Genomic DNA, 19,219 nt, shown 5'->3' with positions numbered 1-19,219 from the left:
TCTTTTTAGACCGTGCCTCAACTAATGCATGGCCTTAACAGATTTTGTTTTTACGAGAAATTGATGTCAGCCACTTGCTCAACCTGTTAGGTTCATACTCTGACACAGACACAATGTCAATGTATTGTATATGCCTTATTGACAGATCTCTCTACAATCAGGTGTGGATCTTGATCTCGTCACGAAAAGGGTTATTAACGGGTTTTTGCGAGAAATGTATGTTAACCATTTACTCAACACATTTTATAATCATCTACAGGTAATTAATAAAGAAATGTCAAAAGTTAAAAATCCGCCTGTAAAATAGAATTTTGGTTAATTCGCCCTTTTTACAAAACTGCGACGATATTATGTATTTTTACAATGAGTAGGCAGTGTTACTAGTTTTATCAAAATAGGACAGCGATGTTGTAAAGGTGTGAGAGGAGATTTATAATAATGAGTCCTAGTGTAGTGTAGGTAGAGTTCATTTTTAACCACATTCATAAATGTATTCATCCATTTACGAAAGAATACAATTTGTATGAACAAACATGTCCACAGGCGGTGTCGTGTACGAGGTCTTTTTTATATGCGTTAGTAAATCGGTGCTTCTTCTCCATAATATGTAGGTACGGTACTACGCAGTACCATGGGCGTAATATATGGGTGGTTCACAATTATTATCGATCAAGTCCAATTTTCATAAAATTCTACTTTTTTTTATTTCAGTGGCTAGATAAAACAGATTTCTATATTGTGTGTTAATATCACAATCTAGCTCTATAATTTTCCGCATAAATGGCGATATTAGTATTGATAAGACATCAATTTGAATATGAATCATTTAGCAGATTAAATAGGTATTATTTGCTAATATTAATAAAGCCTGATATGTTTCGTCTATTTATTTAAATTGATCCATGTTAGTAAGATCAAAATATGGTAAGTATATAAGTACAGTAAAAACATTCCTGAATTTTACGAAAGGAGTTTTAACTTTACGTCCAAATATCTCAGGATAATGGATTCTTGATCCATAATTATCGTGAACCCACCCATATGTGGTATTGATTATTGATAGATATCCTCAAATGGGCTATTTGATGCGTGCTAATAGATAAGAACTTCATATATCGCGCCGAAAGTATATGGTCAACAGTGTCTTAGATATTTATTATGTTCAGTAATTTAGCTCCAGACGGAACATAATAATAATACATATAAGTCTGGTATCAGAATGCAGTGGGCGACTGAACACACTTTTTTCGAGGATTTGCGAGAAACTATTCACCAACCGTCGAACACTGCACATGAGCCGATGCGGCGAATCCATGTATTATTGAAAATAAAAACATAATATGACGATAAATTTTATCCAGTCAATGGGATTCGATTCTTGGACCCTAGAGAGTCATTAATTATTAGCCTTTCTAGCCACAGTAAGCCTATATTATGTCTAATGAAAAGAAATGTGAATGAATAACTACTTATCTATGCATTAAAACTGCCTCATTATTTTGTTTTAAATAAAGAACTCGCAGCTCAGTTATCTATCAATTTTAAATTACGAATATGTTTAAATCACTTCAGCGGTTGTCGTTTCAATGTTATCTACTTTTACTGATCGGCGGTCACTCCCAAAGAAAGGTTGAATTTGTGTATTTATATTTTATATTATGAGGCCGACTCGATGTTAAATGATAGAACGCATGCATTAAAATGCAACAGCTGTTTTTCATGGCGATAATTCAATGTTATTAATTAATTAGATGCAGCTTCCGACTCGCATTTGCGGTAAAATCAAAGCATGTTCGCCTTCTCGGATGACGTGAACCATGGGAAGTCACTCCACATGTATACAATATTCATATTCAGCTGTGTACCTAGCTTATTCAAGACAATTATATCTACTAAATTGATAAAAATGCAACTTATGTTACGTTTCATTCTTATTTATCGGTATTTAGTGGCTCTGATGATAACATAATCGTCGTTGTTTTGTAAAAAGGGCGAATTAACCAAAATGCTACTTTACAGAAGGATTTTTAACTTTTGACATGTATGTATTAATTACCTGTGGATGATTATACATGTCTAACACGTTTATAATAAAGCTTAGAAGTCCTTATAATAGGCATTATAATATAATATTTTAAACACACTCACATTTGTTTTATATTTGTCACATTCGCATTTTATTCGTAATACTAAGTGGACATTCGCCCTTACGATTATCGTTTTTAAGTACTTTTTTCCTGTGGCGATACAAATTCGCCGTTTTTACACAACAAAGCTAGTGAGGTACATATTGTTGTTTTATTAAAATCTCGATTTCGCCAAAACGGTTGATTCGCCCTTTTTACAAAACAACGACGATATATTATGAGCAGTGTATTTTAACTGTCCGAATTCAGGACAATTGATGGAGGGACATTGATTTAATGCTTAATTAGTATAAATTAAAATTATTGTAACGTCATATTGCCTGTACAACTAGCAAAACAATTCACAAAGAATCACATTCTGTGGTTTTATTTTATATGAAAATATAACTAATGATTAAATTAACTGTTGGTCATTTCGCATTTCATTGTAGGTTCATTTGTAGAAAGTTTAACACTTTTGTTCCCTGAAGTTGATTCTCTGGGAATAAATTGAGATGAAAACGCCTTGTATTCGTGTTACGAGCTTAAAAGGGTGTATTAAATAAGTATGTACTTATATATCATGGAATAGCATAATACACGTAAAATAATAAATACAAGTATAATATTTTAAGTAAGTAAGCTACCAGCGTATAATTTCCTTTTTTCAATAAGTTACAAATTCAAACATACTTACCTACCACGTCATAGAAAGTACATACTAATAGGTTCGTATTAGTTAATTATATACTGCCTCTATAGTAGTAGTTATATCTTTACAGACAGCGGCATTTACTTGTCTTTGCAATTTATTTCTGTGAATTGATTTAGTTTTTTTCTCTTTTTTCCACAGAGAGCGTGCTGCTCGTGCTCTTGCTCGTGCGGCAGCGCAACAACTGGACACCAGCAACAACCTCAGCAACAGACACAACACCACCACAACAACGCCAACGGAAACGCCACAAACCCGAGCAACAATAACAACGCGAGCAACAGCGGAAGCGGAAGCGGGAGCGGGCAGGGCTTGGGCGAGCGTTGCAGATCGCGGCGCGGCATCGCGTGTTCGGGAGCCGCGGGCGGAGATGGTGATCGGGGCGGCGTCCTCGCGCCCCCCCTTATCCGACGCTGCTGCCCACGGCACGCGCCGGCGCAGCCCCAGCACCACAGCGGCAGCGGCTCCGGCTCCGGCAGCCGCCCACGACCGCAGCAGGAATCGTCCGGCGGCAGCGGCAGCGCGGCGGCGGCTAGCACGACGGCGTCACACAGCAAGCAGCTGGCGGCGGGGGGCGGCAACCACCCGCCCCAGCCGCAAGGTAACGCCAAACGTAATACCCCCTCTTCTGATAGAACACTCGTTCGCCGTATTGACAACACACTCACAATATACCTACCTCATCTGTTACACCGCACTAACAACGCCAGACGTTACCACAAGTCGCAAGCCGGGGTGTTCGATACGGGTTGGACACGGGGATTTCTTAAAATCCCCACGCCTGTTCATTCCCCACAATTTACACCAGTCCTGCAGCTTGTGGTAATGTTTTACGGTTGTGTGCGATGGCACTTATATTACACGTAGAACCCTTTGAGAAGCACTGAGACTAGCTAGGAGTGGAATCCAGCGGGTTAACTATTGACAGACATACCTGAAATGGAGAAAAAAAACACTTACCTCCCTTTTTCATTTGATGGAATTCTGAAGCATTCACCTTATTGAAATGTATTTGTCAGTTGTGTATACTAATCCATTAGGTGTACGACATATTTCGTAAAAATCGTTACCTTGGATTTCATCCTGTCATTATTTTTTCACCATTCAACCTGATCAAAACGAAATCAGCTCTGAAGTCGATCCGCTTTAGCAGTCACTGCTTGCCAATCCTACATTCGATATATTGTGATCATAATCTAGTTTGAATTAGGGGTCGAGGAACAGAATTACCACAAATTACGTGAAAATGTGGAGGCAATGAAAGGTCAAAAAAATCAAATTCAAGACAGTGTTAAAATACAAAATAAAAAATAGAAACTACATATATATTATATGCTGACATATTTTACAGCAATCCTACTTTTATAAACAAGGAATTTAAACCAATCCACATAAACTTCTAAAAAAGTTCAAAGATTGTCAAAGACAAGATCAAAATTGCTCTGACGTAAACAATGCACTGATATCAATGTTGGTTTGTCAAAAGTGAAACAACACTACTCCTCAATTAAGGTTTTATATTAAATGACTTCAATCTTTTATGAAACACATTATGTTTTATACTTATCACAGTATATACGTCGATGGATGAGAGATATTTCGTTTCTTTTTGCGGTAATTCACTTATTTTTGTTTACTTAGAATACAAATAATTTGTGGGTAATTCTGAAAAAAGTTTTGTCCGACCCTTAGTCTCAAATCTAAATGATGATGGGCAAGAACTGGCACGTTCAGATAATATATTGAATAACTAACCACTGGAATGGGTTGCAGTTGGGACATACGGTTGACTTTCCAATGTTTGTCCCTGTTTACTTGAGTTCTTCTGAGTTACTTACTACAGTTACTACCCAATCCAAAAAAAACCCGTAACAGGATTTTACTCAAGCATTTCGATCGACATTGAAATTCGACCACTTTTACTGATTTTTATTATTTATTATTTGCCTATCCAACACATGAGCATTGGCAATGCCTACGCTATTCCAATCAGAAATACTACTAAATCCACGTTCGCGTTCCTCCGCACATATCTACATAATGTAGATTCAAAAATCTTTCCTAACAACGGTGGTTTTGAGTGAATCTATCAACATATCCTTTCACACATTACTATAATAATAATATATTATCACAGTCCTAAATTAACATCACCCATCCTGTAGTTTTTAAATTTTATTATTATTATTTTGATATTTTTTTCTGTAGATTATTTTACTTTCAGCAATGAAGCAGACGATGAGAAGGGGGGAAGTTGTGTTGTATTTTTGTCGTGATAAATATGCGATTTACTATTTGAGGTACTTAATTAGATACCTATGTTATTTTGGACACGAATTTCCAATGCCACGGTCTTCTCACGTTTTTCGTTCTCGACACTTTTTTGTTATTTTTAAACAGTTCGGCAGTATGAACCATTTCCTCTTGTCGTGATTTTCTTGTCAGATTTGTTTTTTTATTACGATCTCAGAGAGATTCTGTAGTCATGTCTCGAGTGTCCCGTTTCTTCGTAGATTTTATACGCTATACTGTTTTAGATTGTCTTACTATTGCATAACGTCTTATTTCTGTTGCCGTCTGTTCAGTGTTGTCAGTCTAATCTTTGTGAAACCCGGATTGCGGCTTTATTTACCCTTTTTAGACTGAACACTCCCAAAAAGGATGTTCTGAGTTAACAAATCGAAATTAAATTTTTAAGCTTTCCTCTCCCTTCGGAAAACGACAGTTCGGTCCGTACATTGATATTAGTCGATTATCCTAGCTTTGTCTGAATAATCGAAAAAACGCTTTGGGAAACAAAATAACAGAATGTCGCTGCGATTCCTATTATTTGTGAATAATTCGTTGTATGTTCTACAGTGAAGAAATTTGACTAAATGCATCGATTGACGAATGATAGATGAATGTTAACAACAGGTTCGCGTAAATGACACCTCTAGACTCTAGAGCAGTGGTTCTTAACCTGGGTTCGATCGAACCCCAGGGGTTCAGTGAGTCAGTCTCAGGGGTTCGCAGAAACGAAGAAAGGGAACAGAATTTGTTGCGAAAATGACATGAGAGTGTCACTTGCCAAGGTGAAGCCGCGCATTTCTGAACTGGTCTCTGAAAGGCAACAGCAGAAGTCACACTGATTTTCAGTACATATTCATTATTATGTTTTTGTTTTTGTGTGAAAATCATGTTTTAATGGTTTTGTTCTTTGAACACAGTGATGTTGATGCACGGTTCATTTTGTGCACCAGTAAGATATATACCTATGTTTTGAATTTGAAAGAAAATCATATTTTATTTTTCCAATTAAAAAGGGTTCGGTGAATACGCATATAAAACTAGTGGGGGTCAGTACCTCCACCAAGGTTAAGAACCACTGCTCTAGAGTCTGTTCGACTTTACACTTCTTCTAATGGAAAAAATCTGAAAGTTGTGTACTTTTTGTTTCGAATAAATCACCGATGTATTTTTTCTGGTAAATTATATTTTTGGCATTTCGCTTCACTGCTCATCACAGCAAAGTTACACAGTAATCTGTGGAAGTATTGGTTCATTGCGATGAATTAATTTGTCTGACTTTGACGTTTGCAGCGCCGATATAAGTATATTCACGATCATTTTTATTAAGTTGTTACATTAATAATTGGTCCCTTTCTCCTCTTCGAGTGACCCCTCCAATAAACTCCGCATGACCTAACAATGTCTCCATCTCCTGTCTACTCTCACAATAATGTTGTCGGTTTGTGTGCCTGATCGCTACCATATTATAATATGTACCATGAATGAACTTGAGAGTAGGTGAGGAGGTTAGGTGACCAATTACCAATTAGATTGATTGTGTTTCGTTTAGGGAGGGACAGTAAGATTGTTTGCATGGAAATTATCAGCTATACAAATAACCCTTGTTGAAGAAAGCTTACTTACTTACGTTTAGTTTATATTGACATAAATTCTGAGGTCTTCGCGATTTAAAATAATGTGAATTAAGAGATTAATTCAAATCTGAAAATAATGAGAATTCGTATAGGCTGGATCTTTAGTACCTATAACTTTGGCCTAGTCACGAATAAAAATTGCTAATAATTAGCAAAGTAGCAGGTACACTGTGATGAATAATTTATGATACAAAATGCGGCAGTAAAACTTCATATGATTGTTTGTGGTGGATCATTATTCGCAGCGTCTTATCTGCACTGCTGAAATCTGGAAAATTAAAATTCTTTCACATTTTGGGCAAATTTTAAAACACCCTACAAATCTTAGGTTCTTCAGCATATTCTTCTACTATGTTTATTTTTATATGCTCCTCCTCCCTCACAGATCAATTAAATAAACAAAACTGGTTGCTCGCCTCTATTATTTAACAGTAGGTATGTATGTTCATCAAATCGACCTTCGCGCAAATTGGTCGTTAAGTTTTCAAGTAATGTAATCAGTCGCATCTAGTAGAGAGTTCGGCTTCGATCAGCGGTGCGTAAACTTTAATGGGTGACAGAGACCTTTCAAAATGCTTCAGTACGCCCACCCACCAAATGAAGCGGGGAAGTAAAGGTTACGGAGGTGCATGCTTAGGCACACCTGTGATGGGATCGAGACAGCGATCACCTCTGCCTTAGGTCTTAATACACATACACTGTACCCAATTGCCATATACCTACCATACCGAAAATGTAAATTTCAATAATTTTATTGCTGTAATGTGTAAATGAAGAAGATGATTTCGATACCATTCTCAAAGAAGTATTAATTTGCGATTTTTTTCAGTTGACAAATTTTATTTATCCAAGGAAAAATCACAAATGTTTTATAGATTTTGTTCTTCAAACAGCTTTCAGCTATTCAGCAATTATTAATTATTTAACCCTTATGAAAAATATATATTTGTATTAAATATATTAAAATGCTACAAACATTTTTTGGTGCAGATACATTGTATCGTGTCTGGAAACATGTACGTATACAGTTCGCCGTATCACACTTCACCGTGAAATGTTGTGTCGGAAATATATGGCCGTATATTAAAGACCGTCCGACCTCTTTGGGTCACATAAAATTGATGTCTAAATAAAACACGATTCTGTCGGTTTACACTTCACAGGAAGCCAGCGGCAAACAATTTTTTAAAATAGCCGATATACTGGATTATTTGTTAGGTAAGGTTTCTTTATCATTCTTGAATTCATGAATTTTGCCAAAACCAGCTATGAAAATTGAACTAATGTTCATATTGAATATAATAAAATTGGAGTCCGTATAGTATACGGTCATCTCTTTCCTATAGAAAGCTCACGGCGTACTGTGCCACGGTGAAATGTTTTACTTACATGTAACCGCATTGTATATCAGCATCGACTGTAACGTCAATTATTTATCAAGTTGCATCCCCAAACTTACAGACGTTACGCACGTCACCACTGACCACGAGGGTTTGTAAATTATTTTCTGCATACTTTTTTTGACTTTCAACATTATTTTTGATACTACCTAGCTACAATTTAGATTTTATTATTAAGTGAAAGACAATTATATTTTCAGACACATTTTCTTTTGATTTTTAATTGTATACAACACTACATGTCGTGAACATTGTTACTGAGAAATAAATATACGTAAAAAGTTGAATTATTAGAATCCGCCTCGCTCGCTGTGAACGAGCTCCACTTCCCACACACACACAGTCTCTTTCCGTTCAGATCGAAAAAGATTTCTCTCAATCGCTCATGTCATATGTCGTCGTCGTCGTGCGTCTGTCTGTACAACCTAACACTGTGTCTGTACAATACAATATTGATTCTTTTGGGTCGCTATTTTATGCCGTTCCTATCATTTTTGCTGTATATGTTTATTATTTAATTGGCACGAATGAAGGTTGCTAGTTATTAGAGGATTGGAAGGAAAATCGAGTTATAATTTTTAAATTATATTTGTGGTATAGATACCATTCCTTCTTCTCTCTCCTCTCTCATCTTCTTTGATACGCCACCCTTTACGGTTATTTGGGTCTCTCGGAGTAAAGTGAAAGCTGCAACCACTAAGAACATTATGTGCATTAGACATATTATTATTTTTGACAGTCGGTCTGGTCTTTCATTTCGAGTCTCTGGGTGATTGGTTTGTACGTTCTGTGCTCTGTCCAAGAAATTCGAAGCAACACCACATTGCAAAGGCATCAAAAGACAAACCATGATTATCTCAATCCGTGTATGTATATTGTATACATTTTATGGAATTCAAACAATTAATACGGAACACTGTACAATGAAATAAAATTTAGTTCTCGATACAAACATCGTATTTTATATTATAATTACAGTCGTCCATTTTTTTTCTTGTAAGTGCGTAATATAAAGTAAAATAGTGCCGCAGTCGAAAAAGCTACAGTTTCTTCGTAATGATTTATTACCAAGGATTTTAGCTACCTACTTTCTACATTTCTAATGTAGGATGCATGCCCCCCATATCCTGAAGCGGGCCCTTTAGGCCAAGATGTTTGGCGGCCCCCCCAATCTATCGCTAAGGTTAAGGGCCGTTTACTGTTCTACAATTGATCCCCAAATGGTTTTCTGTGGAACTCCAGGGTACCGTGTAAAATTAAGGGTATTCCGTGTATTTTTCAAAATTTTTGGCATTTTTAAATAAATCAACTTGAATTGTCGGCTCTCATATTTTGAAGCACTGATCGCGACCCCCTTTTAAGTAACATGCGGCCCTTCGCCATATTGAATAAATAGTCGTTTTTATTAGTCAGGAAACACACTTAAAATAATTATAAAATAAAGTTCTACCTGCGCAATACCGCAGGCGACTTTTTTTACTATAAGAGATAAATTTTGGGGGGTCTTTTATTATTATTTAGCCGGGTCCCCAGGCAAGAGCCCTGTCACCCCCTTCCTTGTGGAGGCCATGTAGGACGACATTGTGTTGAATCTCTTCATTGAACGGTTATGCCTATGTCTCATCATCATTTGTCTAACGATGGAGACTCACGACGCGTACACCTGGTTGCGGAAATGGACACAGAATCTGTTGAATACACAGCGACATTTCTCCATGCCAAAAAAACATACTATTTTATAGTGGATACCTGGATTCATCGGTTTGGCTTGCCATTAATATGTAATATCAAACAAGAAACGTTAAAATATTATTTACCCACAAGAAATATTACCTTGTTCGAAAAAATGTCTTCGCTTTTTATAGTAAACAGACAGCGCTCAGTTTCTGAGCCAAAACTCGGACTCAATTAGCAAAGCAAAAAAGATACATGTCAATGTCACATCATTCACAACCACTAAAGGCGGTATTGTATGTTTACAACTAATAATAACACACCTCAAAATGTATACACGAAAGTGGTGACTAATTGCATTCCTTGGCTTAGTACCAAAATGTGACATGTAGAAGCTTTATGATGAGGTCTATGAGGTAGGAAGGAGGCATTGGAGAGCTTCGCCTTTGCGTATGGGTGTTTTCTGACAATTATTTTAATTGAAATTCGGTCCGCCTTGTAAATGTGTATTTTCTTCACACTTCTTAGCAACATTTGAATGGTGCAGCTGATCTAATCATTAGACGTCCTTGCAGCTAGACTTCCATGTTATATTATCCAAGCTTCATCTGCATAAAAGCTCCCTTGTTTGAAACCGTGAGTGAAGCATTCACATGCTATTTTTTCAGCGTATCTGAGTGGATTGGACGAATAGTTAACAGAACAGCTACAGCTACATTTTATTAACGGTAAAAGTCGGTAAATATCAGGTAAAACAAAAATTATTAATCTATTATGTGGTTAATATATATAGTTAATTAACCCCCACTCGGTAAAAGATCTCAGTGAAATCAGTAAAATACCTTTTGGCAGGCATTATCTTAGGGTTTTCAATAGATTTTTGTTGTTATTGGAAAATGAACGCATCGACCATAATCATGGCCCCCACATTTTTATGTGGGCCCCCAAGCCAGGATGTTTGGCGCCCCCCCCCCCCATACCTATCGCTTAGGTTAAAGGCAGTGTGATGTTCTACAGAAGTGTTCCACAAGATAAAATTTAGGGCGTTCCGTGTATTTTCTGTAATTTTTTGTATTTTTAAATAAATCCACTTGATATATTGAATTGTCGGCACTGGGCATCATATTATGAAGCACTGATCTCGACCCCTTTTTGTGGTAGCCAAGAAGCCAAGTAACATGTGACCCGTTGCCATATTTGAAAAAGTAGCCATTTGTATCATTAAGGGAGCACAATTTCATTTAATTATATCAATCCTAATATCACATTGAATTACATCACTCAACCACATATTTTATAATGATATTAAGGCTATACCTCAGTTGAGGCATGGTCTAAAAAGAAGGCGATGCGCGGATTGAGCAAATGACGCGTGCCAAACGAAATATAATTTGTCATATAAATCCAACATGCGTCCATTTAATGTTCTGTTTATTGTTCTATTAGTAACAATAATAATATATTCATTGACATGTTTTCTTTTTCAAGTAAATGGGTGATGTTTTAGTCATCTTTACACGATTTAAGGATTAATACCCCCGTCGCCATCACGAAACAAATTGACGTGTTCGCACCTCGACGTTCGCTCCCCGATTGCCAGCGAGTCCAAAATTTTGTCGCACCTATAGTTGAAAATTATTTTCCGTTTCACTGAAGTATCGTCTTAATTGAAGTTAAAGTCCCTCCACCAAACCCGCCCCGTACCACCCTCGGTCTTAATCGAGAGTATCACGGGACCCATCAATTGGTGATGTGAAGCATCTAAGAATTGGCCTGGGAGTGTCCTGGGAGAAGATGCCCAAGACTTAGATTGCTACGCTCAAAGTGAGCTCTGACTGAGTTTACTGAGTTTACTCTAATGCAAAGTGCCAGGGAGAGAAAAAGCACATGGAAATTACTAAAAAGAAAATGAACCTACTTGTTTATTAAATTAAAGAACGAAGCTAATCATACAGGCAGCAAAATTTATGTGAAGAGATCTTCACGCCCGTAGTAAGACGCCGCAAATTTTTTGAAAGCAAGATAATTGGCCTTAGTAGCAACCAGGTCGGACGGGCCGATGGGTCCAACAGCTGGTTGGACCGACCTGAGCATTTCCTCCCGTTCGGAGCACATACTCAGACACTCCCATAGGATGTGGTTGGCATCCTGTATTTCCCCTCCGCATGGACATGTCGGACGGCTTACAAGTCCAAGCTCGAAGAGCTTGCCAGCGAATCCACCATGACCAGTCACAAATTGACTGGTGTAATGGTCTGGAGTCAGATATTTGGTTATCTCCATTCGCCACTGTATGTTTGGAAAAAACGTATATGTGTGCCGGCCCTTGGTCGATTCGTCCCACTTTCGCTGCCAGGTCGTAATGGCCGCGTTGAGCGACATGAGTCTAATTCTGCGCCTCAATAATGCTACTCCTTCGCCAGCTAGCCGAGGGGGAGGGACGAGGTGAAAATCACCAACGTCGGCCTCCTCGCCCTTGAGGAGCAATATTGAAGCGCCGCTGACCTGAATATGCAGGTCAAGTGGGAGAATGCCGGCCAGGACCGGGAGCGCGTCAGTTGAGGTAGTACGGTAGGCTTTGGTAATGGACAGAAGCGCGATGCGCTGTCCTCTTAAAAGAGAGATTCTAAGTTTGACACTTTTGGGAATGCGCGGGCACCAAGCACTGGCGGCATAAGCCGCGATTCCCATAAAAATGGCGCCGTAGGCGATCTTGAGCGCCCTTACTTTTAAGCCCCATCCTTCACCAGCCATGCGGCCGATCCTCTGGAAGGCCACCCCAGCCTTGTGGACTTGGGTTTCGGCATGGTGTAGGAAATTTAACATTGTGTCCATTTTGACGCCTAGATAGGTGACGATCTTCGACACTTTCACTCTCGTGTCACTCGTGTCCTCGCACGATGGCGTCTCTGACGTATCCCCAACCCCGCCCACGCGATTTAGAACGCGCGACGGGAATTGGGAAAAGTTTGAAGAGGTGCTCTCCAAAAAGCTTGACAGGACATCTAGAACCCGATTTCCGGACCTGCACTCAGCCGCCTCACGACTGACTGCAGACATCACCGGATCAGCCGAAGCTTCACTTGGACGCTGCAAGCCCAAGCCACCAAGCCAGTCGCCGTGGTGGACGCAGCATGTTTCGCGCCTGCGTGACCTTTTCAGAAAAGCGCGCAAGGCCCATCAACGTGCACGCCTGCGCAAGCAACCACCTGCCTCCATCGATCCCCTTGCAACCATGACCAAATCCACCCGAATGGAATACAAGAAAGCGATTACTCAAGCCAAGAAAGACTACTGGCGTAACTTCGTCACCATTGAGGGAGGTTCGGACCCCTGGGGTCCTCCATACCGCGCATTGAGGCTGGGACTCAGACCGACGAGCCTCCTGTGCGGCATCGAGAAACCGGGTGGCGGATTCACCAGTACCGAGTCTGAAACGGCTGCGGTCCTACTCGAGGCCCTCATCCCCCTGGATGACGAATCCAGGGATGATGACGCCATGAGGATGGCCCGCTTTGAGGCTTCTCTTCCCATCGACACGGATCACTCATCGTTGCCTTCCGAACAGGAGATCAACCACATCATACGCACGTTGATTGCTGGCAAGGCCCCGGGCCCGGACTGCATTGACAATTTACTTGTCAAACGCACATGGGCCATCGCCGCGCCAGAGATTACAGCCCTCCTCAGTGACTGCATCAGAAGCGGCACGTTCCCCGACTGCTGGAAGAGGGGCTTACTTAAGGTAATCCCCAAAACTGGCAGCCGAGAACCGTCTAGCCCCAAAGCCTACCGCCCTCTAACACTTCTGCCCGCTCTGGGCAAAGTGCTGGAGAAGCTACTGTGCCACAGGATTGAAGCCCACCTGGAGACACACTCGCCGCTTTCCGATAAGCAATTTGGATTCAGAAGAGGCAAATCAACAGTCGACGCCATAAGGAACGTGATTGCCATTGCTGAAAATTCTCGCCGTAAATACGTCCTAGGAGTTTTCCTGGACATTGCAGGTGCGTTTGATAGTGCGTCTTGGCCTCTTATACTTCGAAAGCTCCGGCTGAAGAGACTACCAGGAAATTTGTTCGCGTCAATTCAAAGTTATTTCACCAATAGATCGATCGAGTTTCGAGTTGGTTCAACCACAATAAAGAGGAACACCAGCATGGGATGTCCCCAGGGCTCAGTCCTCGGGCCCCTTCTCTGGAACGTACTCTTCGACGATCTCCTTAGAATTCCGCTTCCAACCGACTGTACTGTCATTGCCTACGCAGACGATGCGCTGCTGCTGGTCGAGGCCGACAGCAGGGCGAAGATTGAGAGCACCGTTGGCGAAGCTTTAGCATCAATTGAGGCTTGGGGTAGATTAACTAGACTATCATTCGCACCTTCCAAGACAGAAGCCATTGTCCTTAAAGGACCGAGACGACTTAGCTGTTCGAGACTACCCACAGTCCGATTCAGTATCGTCTTAAGTGAAATAGCGCCGCAGTCGACTTTTTTACTATTAGAGCAAGTTAGTGGTGTGTGTTTATCTCACTTAACTGGTCGACCCGTCACGCCGGGCCCCCAGGCTAGAGACTTGTCAGCCATGACCATATAATAATATTATGACTTGAAGATAAGATAATGTTTTATTAGTAAGAGTACATAATTGTGTACATAGTGAGAATGCAATATCAGAGGCACTTCTGAAGTGTTTGGCTAATTATGTATTCATTATCGTCCAATCATCATGATGACTTTACAGATATAATGGATTGCTACCTGCGTCAGCGACGTATCTAAACCACTGTAAACTTCACACCTGTCATAATATCAAATGTCAATAAATAATATCTCTCGCATCGAAACATTTAATTCCACGAAATCTGTGTTTCTGTTTTCATATCGTATGCACATGAAGCATTCGTGTAGCACTTAAAATCGGAAATGACTTTTCTTTTTTATTCCAATTCGAAGTAAGTAGGTACACATTCTTTTTATAAAAATGTGAAAAATAATAACTTAATAATATTCGATGAAAACATCTAGATTTCCAAATAAAACTGTTATACATACTTGAAAAAAATATATTTGAAAAAAATACGAAACTCGACGGATTCGAACCCGTATAACCATTGGTGTCGCGCCAAGCTGTGCATTAACCATTAACCAATTATACTACGAACCTCATATCTAATGATGACAATTTTAACTAGTAGGTTATACATGAAATGCTTATCAAATTGCGTTATTATTGACTATCGATTTTTGTGTATTAAATCAAGGAATATTAATTACTAACCGACACCAATGGTTATACGGGTTCAAATACCATCGAGTTTCGTATTTTTTTTTCTAGTGGGTATATATCTGAGGTGTTTTCAAGTTATGTATGTTCAATATATGGAACGTTAGATTCTCAAAATCTTGTGAATTATTCATTTGAATAAAATAAATAGTTTATTAAAAACTTTAATAGTTTTCAACTAGATTATAATTAAACCATTTTATTCAAGGTCAATTTTTATATTGCCAACTTACTTACTTTAATTAACTACTATGGGGAAATAGGTATGTAGGTGCATACCTATTTTATTGTTTCATAAAAGGTTTCTAAAGCGATATTTGCTTTCATTATTCAACGACGTTTACTCTTAAAAACTAAGTACATTTATTTGTACAGAATTAATTAGATATGTACTTATCTACTTTGTTTTTAGTAGGTACGGTAATGTAGAATTTTTTAAGACCAAACTTTTTATATTGCTTCATATTATTTTCACGGTAATTTATATATTTCTTTTGTCACCGTGTGTTGTACTGTCTCCTTCCTACCTCAACCTTTCGGCCTCGATGCAGAGGCAAATAATTTGTTCCGCTCATATTGAAGATTGGACACCATCGTTGGCACTTCTTCTTCTGGCGCAGATGCTCTGGGTTAGTGGTTTTTTGCTGCAACTGCAACTGCATCACTATCGAAGATTGTCTACCCGGGAAGTCATTTTTCTATCAACACAACATCCTTCTCTTTTTTCGCGAATAAGCATTGCGTCACTCAAAAAATAGCAATGTAAATTATACCAGAGAGAAGTTTATTGTGGTTTCCGATTAAGTTACCGTTCTGTTTCGGTGGTTCGAATTAATTTAATTTTTTGTTATTATTTTGACTTAAGTTTTTTTATTGCTGTTCAATTATTTCAGTTGTTACAATTAATTGTTGGGATGCGCTAATGATAAAATGTTTTTTTTTCTCTCCCTCTTATACGCCGACGCTTCTTCGCTTGCGCCGTATTTTCGTCGTAATCGTCGCCAGGATCCGGAGGCGGCGACGGAGATTACCAGCTGGTGCAGCATGAAGTTCTCTATTCGTCCGCGAACCAGTATGAAGTCCTCGAGTTTTTGGGGCGAGGCACCTTCGGCCAGGTCGTCAAGTGCTGGAAGAAAGGCACCAACGAGATCGTCGCCATCAAGATTCTCAAAAACCACCCCTCGTACGCTCGCCAAGGCCAGATTGAGGTTAGTCACACTTTTTATATAAATAATATTTTATTCATTGTACCTACAATTATATTTATCTACGCATTTTAGCGCAGGTTATAGCAGACTATTAGAGGTTATTATTTGGGAATTTACGTGATCCCGTTCCTATAATCAGTGAAATTATACTATATCGTCGTTGAAACTAGAAAATTGTGTAACTCCAAAAACACTACTTTACAGGAGAGACAAAAAAGATTATGTTTTCCTATACAAATGTATGGTTTTGGAGTGAAATCATCCATGATTTAACAATGATACAATTTTTCTGGAATTACAAAATTTGCAAGACGGATAGATATTATCAACGGCCACTGGATGGCATTCAAAGTCAATTTTCGATTAAAACGGAGTTACACAATTTTCTAGTTTCAACGACGATATGTTTTTCCCCGAAATAATATTGTTTCAATATTTACAAATTAAATATAAATTATTCATAATGCAACTTTTAGGTTTGTGTCAAGATTTACTATTAATTAACATTTTTCAACACAACTTGACTATCGTCCTTCGTCCGTTAACGTCCGTAACGTTTCAATATAAGGTAATAATCTGTTATGATTTTATTCTAATAATAATTTTGTCGTATATTTTATTCTAATAGATTTGAGAAACTAGATATTTTCAAGTAATATAATATATTACTTATCTACTTCTCTATTTCACAAAAATGGACGATTTGGGGTGAACGATAATCCCGGAATTGGAATCAACAAATCAAATCGCGGAATTAGAGATCCCCAATTTCAACCCTTAATACACATAACATTAAATCCTTCGTATCGATTTTTTTATTTAGATTAAATTGTGCAAAGATACATATTTTCGATTTAAATGTATTTCGTATGCAGGCAGGGAGGAAAAATTATACAAATTCATTTTGTAATATCGTAAAGTCTATGAATTAAAAGTTATTGGCTATTTTTCTTGATATTTTTCAATTGAGTGTCTACTGTATATATACTTTGAACACGTCGGGTATCAATATAATATAAAAAACTAGACCTATCGATTAGTTTTCTTTTAAATTCAAATCGTCGATTGGTGACTACTGGAAATGGTGGTAAAATTGTTAAGAGTGTTAACTCCAACCTTATGCCTCACGTTATAATTTTACCTATCCAAAAAAAAATTAGTGAAATTCCTGTGATGATAGTTCACTATGCATTAAACTTTTACTTGCAGTAATCATGAATGATAAGTATGTTCTTAACATACATTTATCGTGTTTTACGAAATATCACATTAAATTAATTTCTGCTATTTATAAACGTACGCGCTGTTTGCTGATAATCGCTACCGCAGTAGGCACCTACCTTCAAACTTCAAACCAATGCACAGTAAGTAGTACGTGTAGAGAAAAAAATATTCTCGACCACTTCCTTCCTTCCTTCCAAACAATCCAAACGAACTGATTTGGTTTTGCGGCACCAAACATCACCATATGCATATTTACCTACTGTTTATTATAAATATCGTGATTATTATTTTTTTTTCATTTTGCTCTTGATTTATTTTACGATTTCGATTTACGATTTACCTTTCAGTCGATCATCGTCGGAATGGTCAATTATTTACCTACGTAATAGAATTCGTCTAAGATACGAATTGGCGTACATTTATTACTTCCCCTTGAAACCATTTAAAATAAAACTATGTGAAACTTGTCGAGATAACGTCTAGAGCGTATAATTTTTCGACTCTTCGTATCTCAAGATTCGAGAATACTCGAAATCAAGAATATTTGTTTTCTGGAGAATTCTCAAGATATCGACACTATTATGAAATTATCTCATATTGCCGATTCTATTCAGTCAAAAATTTCAAGAATTCCGTTTAGAATCAAAGTCGAAAAGTTTTTTCTTTTTGTAAACTATTTTTAAGGGGTTCCTCGAGATTTTTTTACAAATATCTAAATATTCTCAAGCCTTCCGACATACAAAAAGGTTGGGAAACACTGAATTATAGAGGAAGGCACGAGAAGAAGCTGACATTCTTATATCTTGTGTATATTATTAAATTATTAAATAATTATTAAAAGTAATACTACCTAAATAATTAAATACCTATACTTAATAACTTTCAGCTGTTCCCACTACCCTAATAATTTGTATTTATGTGAATGATTAGAAAAAGTTTTATGAAAATTCATTTCTTCTTCCAAGCGCATGGGTTTTTTGGGTGGTTCAGGTCTGTCGAAAGCCGCTTCCTTCCAGTTTCGGACGGTCTTTAAATCCAAATAAATATATATATTTTAATTGGCTCTACAATCCGATGTGGATCTTGGCCACACGTTGAAAAACAATATTATTTTAATGAATTTTGCCAGACCCGGGATTTCAACCCGAGACTTTCGACTTACCAGGGGGGGGTACGTTACCATTCGGCCATCGCGGGAGAAAAAGACTCAAAGTACAGTTTTTTTTTAATATATTCTCACTTCGGTCATATTAGTTTTCAATTTTCCAATCATTTTCTTGAATTGAAAATAGCATTAAGTTCGTGGTGTAAATGTAAAAAACTGAATAAACAATATTGCGTGATGTTGTTACCTACCTACATAATTTCGATTCGCTTGATGTTGACTGTTGCTATGAAAAATACTTTCATACGAATGTATTAGCTTACTGCAAACAAGCTCTCAATAAATCAAACTCCGTACACGTACCGTAACGATAATACCTACGTACTCTTGTGAGTCTTGTGGTGCTGCAAGCCATAGAAAACATTCTGATGAACCTCATCAAGTGTAAATGCGTGAAAATATTTTTATTATTGCAATTGCCATAGAAACAGAACTGTCGAACATGACATGGAGTTATTTTATTTTTCTTATTATACCTATTTTTCAACATTATTTCT

General features: G+C 38.0%; 1 protein-coding gene across 3 annotated transcripts in view; it reads left to right on the top strand.

The window, feature by feature from the left end:
- Hipk (Homeodomain interacting protein kinase) overlaps positions 1 to 19,219 on the top strand; it is a 215,727-nt gene that overhangs the window by 159,915 nt on the left and 36,593 nt on the right. For 2 of the 3 annotated variants that reach the window (XM_085960701.1, XM_085960699.1), the window contains exons 3-4: positions 2,980 to 3,451; positions 16,131 to 16,333. In XM_085960701.1, the coding sequence (XP_085816827.1) occupies positions 2,980 to 3,451; positions 16,131 to 16,333 (675 nt within the window). The remainder of the gene's footprint in view (positions 1 to 2,979; positions 3,452 to 16,130; positions 16,334 to 19,219) is intronic. The other variant, XM_085960700.1, reaches the window with a different exon arrangement.

This window comes from Rhyacophila brunnea, unplaced genomic scaffold, assembly GCF_057557595.1.
Source record: "Rhyacophila brunnea isolate RB1 unplaced genomic scaffold, BYU_Rbru_1.0 scaffold_12, whole genome shotgun sequence".
In the NCBI taxonomy this organism is placed as follows: domain Eukaryota; kingdom Metazoa; phylum Arthropoda; class Insecta; order Trichoptera; family Rhyacophilidae; genus Rhyacophila; species Rhyacophila brunnea.
The sequence above is the reverse complement of the archived record's forward strand: the minus strand, read 5'-3'. Positions and strand labels throughout refer to the sequence as shown.